The sequence below is a fragment of the Ahaetulla prasina genome, chromosome 1, assembly GCF_028640845.1.
Source record: "Ahaetulla prasina isolate Xishuangbanna chromosome 1, ASM2864084v1, whole genome shotgun sequence".
NCBI lineage: Eukaryota > Metazoa > Chordata > Lepidosauria > Squamata > Colubridae > Ahaetulla > Ahaetulla prasina.
This window is the reverse complement of record NC_080539.1, coordinates 191,343,760-191,361,607: the sequence shown is the minus strand read 5'-3', so window position 1 is coordinate 191,361,607 and position 17,848 is coordinate 191,343,760. Positions and strand designations below refer to the sequence as shown.

Below are 17,848 nucleotides of genomic sequence, written 5' to 3'. Positions count from 1 at the left end.
TGGAAACGACCCTTCAGCCAGTGGGAGTCTCATAAGCTGTGGACTTCATATTCCTCCGACCCGTCCTCGGCGACTGTGACGGGTGCTGTTGGGCACCAAAAGGGACTCAGTGTGGCCTCAGGAACCAGAAGGGACCGGTGAAAGACGGGGTGGATCCGCATGGATCGTGGCAGGGTCAGTTGGTAGGCTACCGGGTTGATGACTGCCTCGACAGGGAACAGGTTGATGAATTGGTGGTCCAACTTCCGACCGGTCGGTCGGACGGGAGGTGTTTGGTGGAGAGCCACACCTGGTCTCCAACCGCCAGCGGGGACGTTGCCCATTGGGAGTGGTCGGCGGACCGTTTGTAGTCCTCCTTTGCCCGATCCAGCTGCTGACGTCCCAACTGTTGGACCGCATGCAATTCTGTCAGGAAGGTCTGCGTTTCGGGAACAGGAGGGTCCGGTGGTGCCAGAGGGAAGAGCCGCGGATGGTACCCCACATTGGCAAAGAATGGGGTCATTTGAGTAGAGGTGTGCTGAGAGTTGTTAAAAGCAAACTCCGCCAGGGACAGGTAATCGGCCCAGTTGTCCTGTTGCTGGTTGATGAAGCAACAGAGATATTGTTCCAGGATACCGATGACCTTCTCTGTACCCCCGTCGGTCTCCGGATGGTGCGATGACGACAGACACACCTGCACCTCCAACGCGGCCATCAGGCTCTTCCAGAAGCAAGCTGTGAACTGAACTCCTCGGTCCGAAACCACCATGTCCGGTAGACCATGGAGGCGGAAGATGTGCTGCAGAAAGAGACGGGCCATTTTTGCGGCTGTGGGCAGTCCGCGGCATGGGATGAAGTGTGCCATCTTGGTGAGCATGTCCACCACCACCAGCACCGTGGTGAACCCAGAGGACGGCGGCAGGTCCGTCAGGAAGTCCATGGAGATCGCCCCCCAGGGTCTGTCGGGTGTCGGCAAGGGCTGGAGGAGCCCGGGAGGGGCCCCCGTGGTGGCCTTGGCTTGCCGGCACGGTACGCAGGATGTCACGTAGGCATGTACATCATGCCGCACTTGGGGCCACCAAAAGGTCCGTGTCACCAGGTGGAGGGTTTTGAAGAACCCAAAATGTCCTGCTGCAGGGTTGTCGTGGCACTGGATCATGACGAGGGCTCGGAGTGGTCCTGTGGGCACATATAATCGCCCCCGAAACTTGAGTAAGTCCTCCTCCAAGGTCCAAGGAGATGCGGGGCCCACCTCCGCTCTCCTTTGCTGCGACCAGGCATCCTGGCGCTGTGCCTCTCGCACCTGGGTCCGCAAGTCTACTGGTTCCCGTGCTGCGGCCAAGGCTTCTGCCGGCAGCACCGTCCGTGGAGGAAGGGGGTCCTTGGCGCAGAGGTACTCTGGCTTGCAGGACAGGGCATCCGCCCTCCGGTTGTGACCGCTGGGAATGTAGGTCACGCAGAAGTTGAACCGGGCAAAAAACAACGACCACCGGATCTGCCGCTGGTTCAACTTCCGAGCTGTGGTGAGGTGCTCGAGATTCCGATGGTCCGTTCGGACCTCCACCTGATGTCGGGCCCCCTCCAGATGGTGTCGCCAAGCCTCGAATGCAGCCTTGATAGCCAGCAACTCTTTTTCCCAGATGGTGTAGTTGCGCTTGGAAGGATTGAGTTTCCGGGAGTAGTAAGCGCAGGGAAAAAGTGTGCCACCATTCGTCGGAGCCTGTAGCAGCACCGCTCCCAGAGCCACATTGGACGCGTCCGTCTCCACCACAAAAGGCCGGAGCGGGTCGGGATGCCTCAGGACAGGTTCTGTGACAAAGGCTTTCTTGAGGGCTGTGAATGCTTCTTGCTGCAGGGGACCCCACCGGAACGCAACCTTCTTCCTGAGGAGCTGGGTAAGTGGAGCCGTCAGTGTGGCGAAGCCCGGGATGAAGGTCCGGTAGTAGTTGGCGAAGCCCAGCAGGCGCTGAACATCCTTCACCCGACGAGGGGCTTCCCAGCTACACAAAGCTTCTAATTTGCGTGGGTCCATGGCTATGCCCTCGGGCGAGATGATATGCCCGAGGAATTCTATGGAAGTCCAGAAGAAGACGCATTTCTCCAGCTTCGCATTGAGTTGTTGCTCCCGCAAGCGTTGCAGAACCAGACCGACGTGTCGAAGGTGACTTTCCCTGGACCGGGAGTAAATCAGGATGTCGCTCAGGTAGATCACCACGAACCAATCCAACATGTCTCGGAACATGTCGTTCATGAAGTGCTGGAAAACGGCGGGAGCGTTGGTCAACCCAAGTGGCATGACAGTGTATTCGTAGTGTCCGTATCGGGTGCTGAATGCCGTCTTCCATTCGTCTCCTTCTCGCATCCGCACCAGGTTGTAGGCCCCCCAGAGATCGAGCTTGGTGAAGATTGTGGCCTCCCGCAACCTCTCCAGCAGCTCCGGGATGAGCGGCAGGGGGTAGCGATTCCGCACCGTAATGGCGTTTAACTGGCGGTAATCACAGCACAGGCGCAAGTCCCCTGTCTTCTTCTTCACGAAGAGGACCGGGGCCGAGAGAGGGGACTTTGAAGGCCGGATGAACCCTCGGGCCAGATTTTTGTCCAGGAAGTCCCTGAGGGCGGCCAACTCGGGCTCCGACATGGAATACAGGCGTCCCACAGGCAGTGGTGTGTTGGGCAGAATGTCCACAGGGCAATCGTAGGGCCGATGCGGGGGTAGTCGGTCTGCCTCCTTCTCGCTGAACATGTCGGCGAAGTCCATCAGCTCAGGAGGCAAGGTGATGGCAGCGGTGGGGACGTTCTGGCTGGCACAGGTGTGGCGGATGTGGTCGACGCACTGCAGACTCGGGAAAAAGATGGCGTTCTGCGACCAGGCCACCTGAGGATCGTGGGTCCGAAGCCAGGCCAACCCAAGGACCAAGGGAAAATGAAGGTCCGCCATGACATAAAACTGGATCGCCTCCTCATGGTCCCCAATAGCCAGGCGCAAAGGCTGGGTGGCGAATTTAATGGGGCCGGACACCAGTTCTCGTCCATCAATTGTCTCTACCCGCATCGGAGGGTCCACCGGAACCACGGGGACCACAAACTGGGTCACAAAGGCCTGGTCCATAAAGTTTGTTGTGGCCCCTGAGTCCACCAGCGCATGCGCCTGGAGCCCGTCCGACTGGTTCCCCAACCATATCCGTGTGTCCAGAATCAGATGCCGAGGGGGCCCAGAGTCTACTTCCGCAACGTCCAGTGGGGGCTTAGTACGTGCCCGACCTAGGGTTTCCCCAAGGTCGGGCCTGCTCCGTTTCCCGATTGGTCACGCTGTGATTCGGGGACCGGTGTGCATGCCCCACTTCGCTTTCTGGGGCAAGAAGCGGCGAAGTGGCCGGGCTCCCCACAGTACAGGCACAATCCCCCTTGGCGCCTCCGGTTCCGCTCCTGGCCTGTCAGGCGAGGTCTGGCCGCTCCCAACTCCATGGGCTCTTCCGCAGCGGTTACAAAACGTGGGGCGACCCGGGGTGCTGGTGGCGCAGGAAGTGGGGGTGCAGATGTCGACGGCGGGTCCCGGGGGGCGCAACGGGACGGTCACCATTGCAGACGGGCGTCGAGGCGGAGACAAAGGGGCACCAAGTTGTCGAGGGTCCGCGGCGCCTCCACCCGGGCCAGCTCGTCTTGCAGTTCCTCTGAGAGTCCCTCCTGGAACACGTCCACCAGCGCTGCATCATTCCAGTCAGAGTCCTGGCACAAAAGACGAAATTCGGCGATGTACTCCTGCAGGGGGCGTTTCTCTTGACGGAGTTCCTTAAGGCGCCTGGTTGCCATCAGCATCCGAATGGGGTCCTCGTACATGAGCGCAGGTGCTGCCAAAAACGCTGTTGGTCAGCCAGCAGGGGGCTGTCCTGGAGCAAGAGGGGCGTGGCCCATCGAGCAGCCGAGCTGGAAAGAAGGTTAATCACGAAAGCCACCTTAGCCCGGTCGTCTGGGAAATCCTCTGGCCGCATAGCCATGTAGAGCTGGACTGTCCCAAGAAGATCGGGAACATCTCAGGCTGCCCAGAAAACTTATCCGGCACGGTTATGGGGCACTTGCGACGAGGAGGAGGAGTGGGAGGATGGGGGGGGGCTGCAGGCACATTCCCGGCAGCAAGTTGGCCTGCCAAGTGAGCCACTTGCTGCTGGAGCTGTTGATTAGCCGCTTGTAGCTGCTGTAACTGCTGCTGTACCTGCTGCTGGTCCATCTTTGGTGGAAGATGGTTTAGTCGGGGTCTTGGACAAAATGTTCTGTTTCCCTCCCCCAATACTCCCAACAAAGAGTCAGTCAAAGGCCTCCTCTTCTACTTTATTTACATAGATAAATGTCCTGGCCACGTCTACCCACGGATCTGCCAAGTTTCTGGAGATAACGAGGAAATTATAGATAAGGCCAGAATTACTCACAAATATATTCTTCTCTCCATTGATACAGTTTGCCGCGCAAATTCATTGCTTTGTCCAAGACAAAAAACCAGGAAGTCCCGCCTCCTATTTATAGTCTCTGCAGATGTCACTGCATGACCATCATTCCTTGGCTTTATCCCAACGCTTCTTCTGCTGCGCGCGCCGGTCACGTCTGCGCAGTCTTGCATCACTCCAAAACTGTTCTTGGGGCTTTGCCAAATCAGAAGAAGGCTCGAGAGAATCAGGCCTTGCCGGCCCCTCCTCCTCCCTTTGAGTGGGTGCCAGGGAGGGAGAGGGCCCAAGAGAAGCAGGGCTTGCCAGGTCTTCTCCCTCACTTTCTGAATCATCCGAGTCCAGGAGTCCGGGTCCAGGAACCTGGGTCACAACAAGCGGTTTGTCAGCCTGGGATTTCGCAAGGCTCATCAGAGCCTGCTATTCCCCAACTGTCTTGCCACAACGCTTTCGGTCGAATCCCCAAGTGCACAAAGTTTTGAGTCTCCATCATTTCTCCGGCTAGGCGAAAAGTGTTTATTTTGGTGGCAGCAGTGCCTCAGATAGGGGGTCCATACAGATTGGTAAGGACAACTGAGAAGATTATAAGAAGCTCACTTGTCATTATTCAGGATACTGCTTGTAAGTGCTATGTGCTTAGAGCACAAAGCATTCATTGTTAGAGACCCCCATCCACCCATTTCATGGACTGTTTCTGTTGCTCCTCTCTGTGAGGAGGTTTTGAAGTATTTATACCAGGACTACTAGATTCTGTAACAGCTTTGTTCCTTATCCCATCTGTCTTGTAAATTTGCAGGATTCTTTTTTTTTTGCCATGTATATGTATACATTCTAACTAGACTGTGATGTTTCCTTGTGTCATATATGTGCATCTGTGTGTGGGTATATGCATAATGGTTATCTTTTGAGAGCTGAATGCAATAAATTTTCATTTTAATGTATGCTGATTAGTGTACATTTAAAGTGACAATGATGTTCTATTCTATTCTATTTCTATTCTATTTCTGTTCTATTTATATTCTATTTCTATACTATTTATATTCTATTTCTGTTCTGTTCTATTCTGTTCTGTTCTGTTCTATTCTATTCTATTCTATAAAATAACAAAATTTTAAAGAGGTTAAGAAATATTCATTGAAATGTTTCTAATAATGAATGAAACTTTTTTTAAAAAAAAATGAGGGCCATTGAAATATTTATAACTTGAAATAAAACTTCAAATTTTAGATAATTATAAGATATTTAAAATACTCAAAATTCTTAGTAAAACCCCAATTCATAGATGATTCCATGAACATATAAGAGGTAGTAGTTCCTTTGTGATCCAAGGATCAGCATTTCAGAGGTATTTCCTTACCAATCATGCATCCCTTTGCATCCCTGTGCACCCTTCCTGATCCATGCCACACCCTGCATACACACACCCCAACCCAGGTGACATGTTTCATGCATCCCACACACCATCCCTGAATTGTGCAGCACTTCTTCTGCACTTCCAGGGAGGTTATGTGAGGCTTATGGTGTAGATCAGCAAGGTGTGCAGGATGTGTGAGAGGTTCTGTGCAGGTTAGGAAGGGCACAGAGTGGGTTGGGAAGGATTCGCAGTATGCATGAGAGGTCAGACTACCTGGGGATGAGGTAGAAGTTGGGAAAGGTACCCAAAGCTGTGCAAGTGGCTGGTGTGGTTCAAACGCACAAGACTAGAGAAGTTGCATGGTTGGGGGAGGCTTATCTGAGCACCTTGCAACCTTCCCTGCTGGCTTCCTCATTGTTGACACTCCCTTCCAGTTTGCTTGTGGAAAGCTGGCAAAGAGCCTCAACAGTCACAATAAAATGTATGCTTCCTCCTGGTTTGCCCACTGACTTGTGGGAAGCAATCAGGGAGTATTTGAAATGACAATCATATGATAAATTTATCATATTTCATTCCCATAAGAATAATGTGATCTGGCATTCTGTAAAATAGATTGGAAATGTAATGTTTGGTTCAAAAATGGTTGCCCTATGACACACTATTTCACCCAACTGAAGGTTAAAAATGAATAAACACTAGAATTTTAGCAGCACACAGTGGCAAATATGAGATTTGCTCAAATTAATTGAATACCCTGATAGTTTACTGAATTGTTAGACTATATTGATAAACCTTATAAAAATGCAATAGAATATGTGAATGACATTGGGGAACAAGAGGAAAAGATGCTGCCTGGAAAACAATTAGTCAAGACAGGCAGGAAACTTCAGTGGCATAACAGTCAGAGAAAGAATTTCAGGAAGTTCCCACCCTAATGGATCAAATAATTAATCATGGCACTGGGAACTTTGAACTTTTCAACTTGCAATATTCTGATAAGGTAGCCTTACAGGAAAAAATAAGAATTAATTCATCTAGTCATGTTTCTTATCTGGTTTATCTGGGAGAGCTGACATAAATTTATAATTTGCTTTACTCTCAAAACTCTAGAAAGTATGATACTGCTGAATTTAACAAAAAAGTATTTTTTCTGTCTCTTATCCTTCATTTTCTTAGCATATCTCATACTGCCATAAAAAAGCACTATAATGATTCTAGTCACACTGATAACAATTTGGTCAGCTAACTGAATAACTAAAAATGAATAGTCACCCAAAGAAGTCTGACTGGCTGGAAGAACCATACAAGGCTGGTGAGAGACGGAGAGCTGGGTATTCTGCCACCTTTGTTCTCAAGGTGCCAAGGCCCATAGCAGCTGTCACAAAGAGCACAGGAAGAATAACTTGAGCAATAAAACCTTTCACATCCCGTCGAGTGTGATGGAAACGTTTAATGAACAATGCTGTGGCCTTCCTCAGCAGGAGAGAAAGATTGCTTGGCTTTCCCATGTTAATCAGGACTTGATCTATTCATCAAAAAGAAAGAGAAAAGAAATATGCATTTCTTTTACACATAGATACTTAGTTGTATTTCCTTATTATATTTAGTTTTATCTAATTCATCCCACCAGTACACGTAAACCAATTTGAAAAGTATTATTTCTCTTTTTAAAATCCTAGACAATCCTAAATTCTGGCTGCTGCCTTATTAACAGTGATTGATGTTAGGACTCACACTAATTTTCTTCTTTTCCAAATGCACCTGAAGTGGCTGTGTTTTTCTTTTGGTAAGCCAACCTATCCAACCCCCTCATCCTGGGTCATCAACATTCTCCCCTCAGGCCTACATTGTGCTTATAATGGAAAGAATGAAAAGCTACATGATCAGCAGTTTAAACAGTCTGAGACATCATGGTGTTTCAATAAGGCTGTTCCTAGAACTATGATGAGGTGAGGTGCTACTGCCAGATATAAAGGTAATTGAATATATTCTCCACAGCCAGGGAGCTTTAGTGTTAGAGGTCTGGTTTTCTGAATCAGTTATGGTTGTTTGCATCACAAGGTATACTTGTGAGGATGGAACAATCTTTGACAAAAACAAGATCTATGAAGTTAGTGATAGTCCCAGTCATTCATTATTCTTGTTTCACATGATAAATGGGGGGGGGGTGATTTTGGAATTTGTGGATTGCTGCTGAATAGCAGCCCTGTACTTAATGAAAACTTAGTCTATGTTTCAATAACTGAACAATCTTTAAGGAGCTATGGCAATTTTAAAAATGATTATATGAAATTTAAGTAGTGAATTATCCCTTAACCTAGGCATAGGGTCCTATTAGTTTCCGTCACCATTTCCCACCTTCTCACCAAAATCTGAGATGGAATTATCTTTTCTTGGTAAGCTAATTTATGAAGGACAAAACAGATCTACAATGAAATGGCATGGCATAGCTGCCCATTATATTTCTAGTCATGATCAGTGTTTGATTTCAGGTTTCAGAGATACTGGAGTTTCCACAAGGCTGTCTTATCTCTAATTGTAACGTGGAATTGCTCCATCACCAGCCATACTTGGTGATTTTGTCCTGTCCCCCAATTTATGATCAATCCAGCTTACATTTCTGCGAAGTTAACCTGATATTTCACAACCTTGCTAAAAAATGCCATCTTCACTGTACACTTTTCTAGACAGTACAAGCTTTTCTTTGGTAAAAACTTCAGCCAGTGAAAAAGTACACTATTTTAATACCATCTGGTTCAAAGAGATTGTTAGAGTTCATGGACAAGCCATCATTATCCACAGTAAAACTGGGCCCTTCTTGAGATAACTCTGCATTGTTTTGTTCATCTTTTGCAAAATCCTTGGTCAAATTAAGAAACACCTGCAAAACAGTAATATTAAAAATATTTTAATTTCAGTTCTCACAATTCCTAAAGCAAAAATTTTGATCTTGTTATTAAAAGTTTCTACTTGGATACAAGACTGAGAACACATGCAACTTCACCTATGCTCTATGTTTAAGTTGGACTGATAGTTTCCAGTTTGTGTGCAGAATTTTATGCCAGTTCATAATTCTGTAAATAACTTTTATCCATACTGTTTCCACTTTGTAAATAGCTATCTTTGTAAGAAGCCATTGCATAGATATAACACAGACATAATAAGAAGAGAATATTAATTTTCTCTATACTGACTGACAAAAATGCACTACTAGACAAAGAATCCTCTACAATTAGAGAAGGTATCATTGTTGTTTCCCTTCTTAAGTTTATTTTTTTATTTCCTGATCCAGATCAGTTTGCAACTTTAAAAAATGTTCATATGAACTTGAATTTGTATTTGGTGCAATTCTAAATATTTATATTTTTTTCAAATGGTTTTGCATATAATCTTAATATATTACTGAATCCTGTAATGCAAACTAAGTGCAATTTTAAGTATCTATTTTCATATACAAATTACATAGGAGTTCCCATATACATTTGAGACACATTAAAACGAAGTCTCAGCAAATCTTTACATGTAATTAAATATTCAGTGAATAATAATAACTGAAGTTGAATCACCAATGCAATAACTAAGAGCATAATTCTGTGAGATAGCATCCTCCTATCAGTCAACTCCTGAATCAGCTCATTCTGTCCTCTCCCTCTGGATGAAAGAGGTAGAAAATAATGGAATGACTAAATTCTAGAGGCCCCTGGCCACGTCTCTAAGCATGGCAACTTTTTTATTTGTCATCTTCAGATTCCAGTTGCCATACTATTTCATATTTCTTAGTTTCATGTTCTTCTCCTCACACTATGTCATGAATTATACAATATCAGAAAAGGCTGTCCTGTGTGCTTCTATGTATTCCTATCATAATTTTACATTGATGCCAATGGACTGATAAATCAACTCAATATATACTCATATTTAATTTTCTTCATTATGATCGTAACCTTTTCATTCTGAGAAGATTTGTTTCTTAATGTCCTTTCATTCAAACATTCATTTACCACCCTTTAGGCCACTTACAAAATTTAAAGCATAAAATAAAATAAAAAATTGAAATGAAATAATAAAATAAAAAACACATAAAACTAATAGCAACAGTGGTGCATTAGAATATCTGCAAGAAATGCCATTGGCCTGCAAGGATGAGCTGGTGGGACCACCAATTACACAGAGTAATACAGGTAGTCCTCAACTTACGACTATAATTGAGCCCAAAATTTACATTGCTAAACAAAATAGTTGTTAAATAAAGTTTTGCCCCATTTTATAACCTTTCTTGTCACAATTGTTAAGTGAAGGACTGTCAAGGACTTTCTGAATGAAGAAGCTAAAGTACTCTGGGACTTTACAATTCAAATTAACGAGCACCTGCCACATAACACCCCAGCCTTAACCATTGTCAAAAAGAAGACAAAAAAGGCTGGATAGTGACACTGTAGAATCTGGAGACCAGTAGAAAAGAAAGGAAATATCTGAAAAAAATCCATAAAATACAAAGATCTGCAAATAAAAGAAGAACAACTGTGGCAAAAGATAGCAAAGCTAGTACTAAGGCCCTAGGATCTAGGGTGTAGTCCCAAAACAACTAAAGCAATGGTGAGTTGCTCCTGATTCGTACCGGTTCAGGAGAACTGGTAGTAAAAATCTGTCCTTGTTCTGTCATTGTTCAGAGAACCGGTAGTAATGGCTGGCTGACCACATCCTCGAACCGGTCCCCTGGCTGCCATGTTCATCACCACCATGTTCTTTGTGCATGCACATCCCATTGCCTTGCAAGTCCAATGGGATGCGCATGCGCAAAGAACATGGGAATGCCGGCAGATGCTTTTTCCACCGGTACTTTTTGGCAGCCTGCGGAGAAAGTGGCTGGCAAAAAAGCCTTTTTGGAGGCTTCCTGGCCAGCTGCTTTCCAACAGTGGCAGCTGACTGGGGGCCGTCGAAAACTTGGGTCAGCTTGCCATGGAAAGTAAGCAGCCGAAAAAAGAGGCAGCAGTAGGGGAGGGAGGGAGGCAACCGGGCCTGGCCACGGGGACCACTGGGAAATCAGGCAAGCATGTTGGGGCCGCCTGGCTAGCTAGCTCCCTTCCCTGTGGCCCTGCCATGGTTGCCTGCCTTCTGGCCTGGCCAGTGGGTGGGCGGGCGGTCCTTCGGGGAGACAGAGCTGCTGTGCTGGAGGTGAGAGGGGCAGCAGCAGCAGTGGTGCTGGGTGAGGGTGGCCGGATGTCACACACACACACAAGCCTCTGTCCCCTCTCTTGCCGCTTCTCGCCACTCTTAAAGTCAATCGTGAAGAGCTGGAAGACATTTCCTGAGATCTCCCCTAGTCATTGTTGGAGTGTCAGAGATCTAAGAAAACGTCTTCCAGATCTTCACAATTGACTTTAAGAATGGCGAGAAGCCGGTCACAAAAGAAGCGGCAGTGGAGGCAACAGGGCAGGGTGTGTATGTGTGTGTGTGTCTCCCTTCACAAGGACTTGAAGGCAGCTCTTCTGAGGAAAAGAGGAGGCGGCGAAGCCCTGGCTGTCCCCTGGGAGAAATCGCCCTGTCTCTGCAGCATCGGTCATGTGACTGAATGGGCATGGCCACCTTGATGTCACTCACCACAAGGTGCTACCCCACCTTGCTGTCAGTGATTTCGAATTGGCCACGCCTACTCAGTCACATGACCACCAAGCCATGCCCACAAAATAAGCCATGCCCACAAAAATTTGGAACCCATCCCTGAACTAAAGCATCACTTGAATATCATCAGCATTCATAAAATCACTACCAGTCAATTGCAAAAGGCAGCTTTACTTGGAACAATTTACATCCTGAGATAATAATTTAACACCATAAAAAAAATCTGCCTATCCCAGGTCCTTGGGGAGGAGCTCAATAGGTGGATAAAAATGTCAAATCCAGTTTAAACATCTGGCTCACAGCATAGCAAAGCAAAATAGCATAGCAAAATAAAATAATATAATAAAATGAAATATTAACAAATCTGCTTGTTTAAACTGCTAGGTGCTTACTTCTTCTACAGTGCTGTCTGAAATTCCATAGCAGCCAATATGGAGATCGGTTAAATTACTATCCAGGTTTCTCAGAAGAGACTGATAGGATGAAGAAACTTTATTGTTAAATGGAGGAAGTACATAGATAAGTTCTCCACCAATATCTTCTTTGAGATAAGCTTCTGGAAGATGAGCCTGTATTGTGGCTGTCACCGTAGACGTATTGCATTCCTCTGATACATTCACAACTGAGCTCTGGGGAAACATAAAGGGATAATAAAATACCACAAAGCGAAATTTTAATTTTCATAATATATAATAAAACATGATATATGAGAAGGAAATTAAATTTGAAACAACTGAATAAAACTATATTCAGGTATCCTGAGTACATAAGTAAAAGAATCTGCTAGTTGGTGGATATAACATAACATAACATAACATAACAACAGAGTTGGAAGGGACCTTGGAGGCCTTCTAGTCCAACCCCCTGCCTAGGCAGGAACCCTACACCATCTCAGTCAGATGGTTATCCAACATTTTCTTAAAAATTTCCAGTGTTGGAGCATTCACAACTTCTGCAGGCAAGTCGTTCCACTTATTAATTGTTCTAACTATATAGACAGCAGTAGATTGGCTTGCAATTTAAGTCTCTAGATTAGATATCCTAATTGGCATAGACTTTGGCCCAAAACATTCAATACGGAAAACAAGTGAATTTCTTTATGGAGGACATTTGGTTATGGAGTATAGCAGCAAAGAAGCAGATAGCCTTAAACTATATTTTCTCACAATGAGCCTTTCAAAAAGAGCCTTGGGAAAAGATTTGAGCAGTTTGCTTTGGGCAACATTGGATTTTAAATATAAGTATTCAACAAAGTCCAAAATTAAATAGGTACCAAATGAAATTCTTTTAAAATATGCAAAATATATACAAACCTGGTCATGTCAAATTTGGTATATTTGATAATTTTGATAATGTTTTCCATTAATTCTCTGTTTTAAAAGGCCATACAATGCACATTAAATATATATACTTTCTTTTAAATACATATTTAAAAGATACTCTGGTATGTTTAAATTGCACTACAACATTTGGAAAAGCGAAAACTTTGGTGGATATTTAAATTCCCATCCACAGAGCCGAAGTGAACAGAGAACAGCCAGACCTTGCAGAAGCACGGCTCTCCTGAATAATCTAATTAAATCTAATTAAAAGCCTTAAAAAAATCCTGCAACCACAAGAAAAAACAGTGAATAAAGGAAAAGACTGGACTGGGAGAGAAGAGAAATCTTGGAAATCAAACATTTATTTGGATGTAATGTTTATTCTGGTGAGTTCTGTTGTGTAGCGTGGTCTGTCTGCAGTTTTCTTTGTTCTGCTATGACAAAACACAGCACAGCATCTCATTGAGAAAATATTCTTTATATATAGTGAACCATTTTTCTTCAATATGTACTGCCATTTTACCATTAACAGAACATACTTATATAGACATAATTGCAAAATGAATTAGGTATGGATCTGCATTTGCATGAGTGTTCTTACCCCCCACCCCATCTAATGAATTAAGTGCAGATGTGTTTGCAAGGGTGGGCTTTTTTCTTTTTCTCTCTGCATAAGGACTTATAAGGATTACACTCTTTACTAACTAAATAATCATGAATGAATTGAATATGGTATGTATGCATATATGTATATGTATGTATGTATATATATATTGAATGATCCAGAGAAAACTGAATGATCATTTAAAAAAATTTTTTACAACTATTGTAAAGTTTTACTGCAGGATCACAAATTTTTATTGTCTGGATGATAAGCTTTTATTACCTTGAGTTGCCATTATCATTCTACCTTTATTTGTGGATTACAAATAGTCAGAGAGTACAACATTTTTTTACAATGTTTTTAAATTTTTAAATACTTTTAAATATTTTGTGGACTACCTTTGTATAATCTTTCTATAATCTTTTTATTATCTATATGTATATATTATAAAAAAGATTATATATATAATCTTTTTTATACTAACAAGCTGACATTTCATTTTTTTACTGTCAGCTGACATACTATTTTTTCTTTTCAGCTGATATTCTGTTTTACTTTCCAAATTTTATTTGGTAAGAAGACTTCGTAACATCCCTGACTGACTTTATATGTATATGACCTGGAATTGTTTTTGGACTATGACTTTGCCTTTTCCCTAAAAGTAAAGGAATATCAAACCCCAGTTTGTCTGCAAGTGACTGTTATTGTATACAACCAGTCTCAGTCGTTTTCATGCATAGGGTACTCTGCTCAACAGTCCACAACCTTGGTTGTGAACCCAGATTACCCTTAACATAGACTTCTCTAAAGAAATAGACAAAATTTACAGAATAAATTCTTATGCAGCCAGACGACGATTGCCAAGAGATGTTATTATCCAATTTATAAGAAAATCTATTAAAGAGCAAGTAATTCAGAAACATTACCACCAGAGATTTAACATTTCTGGAAAAGAGATGCAAATATTCAGAGAAATTTCAATTACAATATTAAGGAATTGCAAAGAATATTTTCTCTGACAGATTTTCTGAAACAAAACAATATTCCCTTTCTCTGGGATAAGCTGGAAGGGGTTATCTTTACCTTTAGAAACCAATGGCATAGACTAAACTTAGCACAAGACTTTTTGGAAAAATATGGATCAGAACTACATTATTTTTCAAAAGATAAAGATTGGAAACAAAAAGATAAAAAGAAGTCTGATGCTTATCAAGGACAGGCTGTGGAAATGGGAGCCTCAGCTGGAATCCCTGGAACTCCCTCTTCGTAACAGATGGATTGCAAGATTCTGACATGGAATGGGACAGATTCCCCACAAAAGAGGAAAAAAAGTTATTTCATTATTTGAAAAAACTGAACCATGATATAATATGTTTGCAAGAAACTCAAATTAAAGAGACTGACAAAAAGTATTTAACAAATAACACTGTGGGTCTGGGATTTATTTCTGCTAATTCAAAGAAAAAAACTAATTGGGTAGTTTTGTGTATAAAACCTCAATGTAGCCACATTTATTTTTTGCTGATGATCAAGGCAGGTATGTAATTTTGCAAAGTGAATAAAATTACAGGGAATAAAATGTATTGTGGTGGGATTATACACCTCACATCAATAAAAAGCCAAGTTTTTAAAACATCTGTCTGAACACTTACTCTCCTATTCTTTTCAGTATTGGTGTGTAATTTGAGATTACAATGGGGGAGGTAACCCCACAATTGGACATATCAGCTGATAATGGAATTAAAGAAACACAAGAGAAACTGCCCCAAACCTTTTTCAAGCTAACCAATACTTTAAGTTTGATTGATATTTGGAGGTATAAAAATGGACTAACAAAAGACATTACCTTCTTTTCAGACACAAAACCTTTTCTAGAATTGATATGATTTGGATTACAAAAAATCTACTTCACAAAGCAACTAAATAATTATTATTATTATTATTATTATTATTATTATTATTATTATTATTATTATTATTCCAAAAACTTCTTCTGACCATAATCCAGTGATTTTACATCTTAAATTTGGCCCTCAGTCTTTTAAATTGAGATTAAATGCATCTATTTTGGAGAGACCACAGATTATTAAAGAATGTAAATAGGTCCTTTAAGACTATTTTAACAATAATTTAAGTAAGGGAATCAATTTGACAACAGTTTGGGATGCTTGTAAGGCTGTGATATGAGGACATTTTCTTACAGACCAACTTACAGAGTTGGAAGGGACCTTGTAGGTTATCTAGTCCAACCCCCACCCAAGCAGGAAACCCTATACCAGTGATGGTGAACCTTTTCGGCACCGAGTGCCCAAACCGGAAAGTGTATATATGTGCGCACGCCAGAGCACCAGAAACATAAAGACCAGCTGGCCAGTGCGCCAGCACATGCATGCACACCAGCCACATGGTCTTCACACGTGCTGGAGCACCAGAAACCTGAAGACCAGCTAGCCGGCACGTGCACGCCTGTTTTTTGGGTGTTTTGGGGGCCATTTTCACGCCATTTTGGGGGCAGATTTCAGGCTGTTTTTTGGGCCATTTTTGGCCCTAAAAATGGTCTGTTTTTTGGCCATTTTCCGGGCCGTTTTCAGGCCATTTTGGCCATTTCTTTGGCCGTCTTCAGGCCATTTTCTGGCGCCCGTGAAGACAGGCTGGCCGGTGGATATGTGCGTGCCAGAAACCAGAAGAGCAGCTGGCAATGGAGCGCGTTCGCCACCACGGCCCTATACCATTTCTGACAAACGGCAGTTCAATCTCTTCTTGAAAGTCTCAAAAATGTCCTTCCTGTTGAAGATTGTCCTTCCTGTTGAAGACTACTTCAGCTTCAATCACAACAATACAAGAGCAAACAATAGATTTAAACTTAATGTTAACCGCTTCAATCTTGATTGCAGAAAATATGACTTCAGTAACAGAGTTATTAATATTTGGAACACACTACCTGACTCTGTGGTCTCTACTCAAAATCCCCAAAGCTTCAACCAAAAACTGTCTACTATTGACCTCACCCCATTCCTAAGAGGTCTGTAAGGGGCGTGCATAAGAGCACAAGAGTGCCTACCGTTCCTGTCCTATTGTTTCCTTTCATTATATCCAATTTATATAGTTATTAGATGCTTATACTCATATATATGCTTATATGTTATATAGTTGCTTCATGCTTATGCTTATGTATGCTGTTATGACAAATAAAATAAATAAATAAATAAAAAGTGATGAATCTCCCACAACTTCCAAAGGCAAACTGTTCCATTGGTTGATTGTTCTCATTGTCAGAAAATTTCTCCTTATTTCCAGGTTGAATCTCTCCTTATTCAGTTTCCATCCATTATTCCTTGTCGACCTACAGGTGCTTTGGAAAAAAACTTGACCTCCTTCCTCTCTGTGGTATCCCCTCAAATATTGGAAAACTGCTATCATGTCTCCCCTGGTCCTTCTCTTCACTAGACTAGCCATGCCCAGTTCCTTTAATCATTCTTCATATGTTTTAAGTCCCCAGTCCCTAATCATCTTGGTTGCTCTTCTGCACTTTTCCTAGAGCCTCAACATGTTTTTTATAGTGCAGTGACCAAAACTGGATGCAGTACTCTAGGTGTGGTCTTACTAAGGTTTTATCTAATGGTACTGTTACCCGAGCCTGTCCTCATGGAGGAGGATGACTCTGAGAGTGATAGGGAGGAGCCGACAAGGCCTCCCTCTCCAGGACCCTCCTCTCTGGCACCGCCCCAGGTTCCAGCTGCAGGCCAGGAGGAGGAGCTGACAAGGCCTCCCTCTCCCGGACCATCCTCCTCCCTGGCAACGCCTCAGGTTTCACCTGCTGAAGATCAATCTTGGATTGACCCGAGGCAGTGACGAAAAGATAAGCATGCGCAGCTAAGGAAGAAGTGTGGCAGGCCCAGAGATTGCTGAATCACTGAGCCACACCCCACAGGGGATAAAAGCGGGTGGAGTTGCCATCTGGCCCTTGTGACGGACAAAAAGCTACCAAGTGTGAACTGCAGATCGGTCATTTGGGAGTTAAAAGGCCTGGACTGTGCAAAGGATTTTTCTGTGAGCTCTTGGCACTGGATTTTGGACACGTGGGCTTCTGTCTCCATAAGAGATAAGGAATTCGGAACTTGGCAGGCCTTTGCACTGTCGCTGCCAAGTCTGTCATCCACTACAGAAAGTCAGGTCTGTTGTAAATATAAAGGATTGTGGGACACGCGTCTCTGCGTCTTCTCTGTGAGGTGGGGAGGGGGACAGAACAGGTATTAGTATCTCACTTGATCTTGATGATATCCCTCTGTTAATGCAATTTAGGATTGCATTGGCTTTTTTGGCTGCTGCTGCACATTGCCAGCTCATATTTAGCTGGTTGTCCACTAAGACTCCAAGATCCCTCTCACCGTTACTGCTATTAAGCCTGGTTTCACCTAGTCTATATGTTTACTTTTGGTTTTTCTTGCTTAAGTTAAATTTACATTACATTACATTAAATTTCATTTTGTTAGATAGGTACCAGTGTTCAAGTTTGTCAAGATCCAACGGG

General features: G+C 43.7%; 1 protein-coding gene across 2 annotated transcripts in view; it reads right to left on the bottom strand.

Moving 5' to 3' along the window:
- ABCA12 (ATP binding cassette subfamily A member 12) overlaps positions 1 to 17,848 on the bottom strand; it is a 393,723-nt gene that overhangs the window by 78,860 nt on the left and 297,015 nt on the right. For both annotated transcript variants that reach the window (XM_058185940.1, XM_058185931.1), the window contains 3 exons: positions 11,784 to 12,020; positions 8,518 to 8,650; positions 7,042 to 7,294 (listed from right to left, as the gene is read on the bottom strand). In XM_058185940.1, the coding sequence (XP_058041923.1) occupies positions 7,042 to 7,294; positions 8,518 to 8,650; positions 11,784 to 12,020 (623 nt within the window). The remainder of the gene's footprint in view (positions 1 to 7,041; positions 7,295 to 8,517; positions 8,651 to 11,783; positions 12,021 to 17,848) is intronic.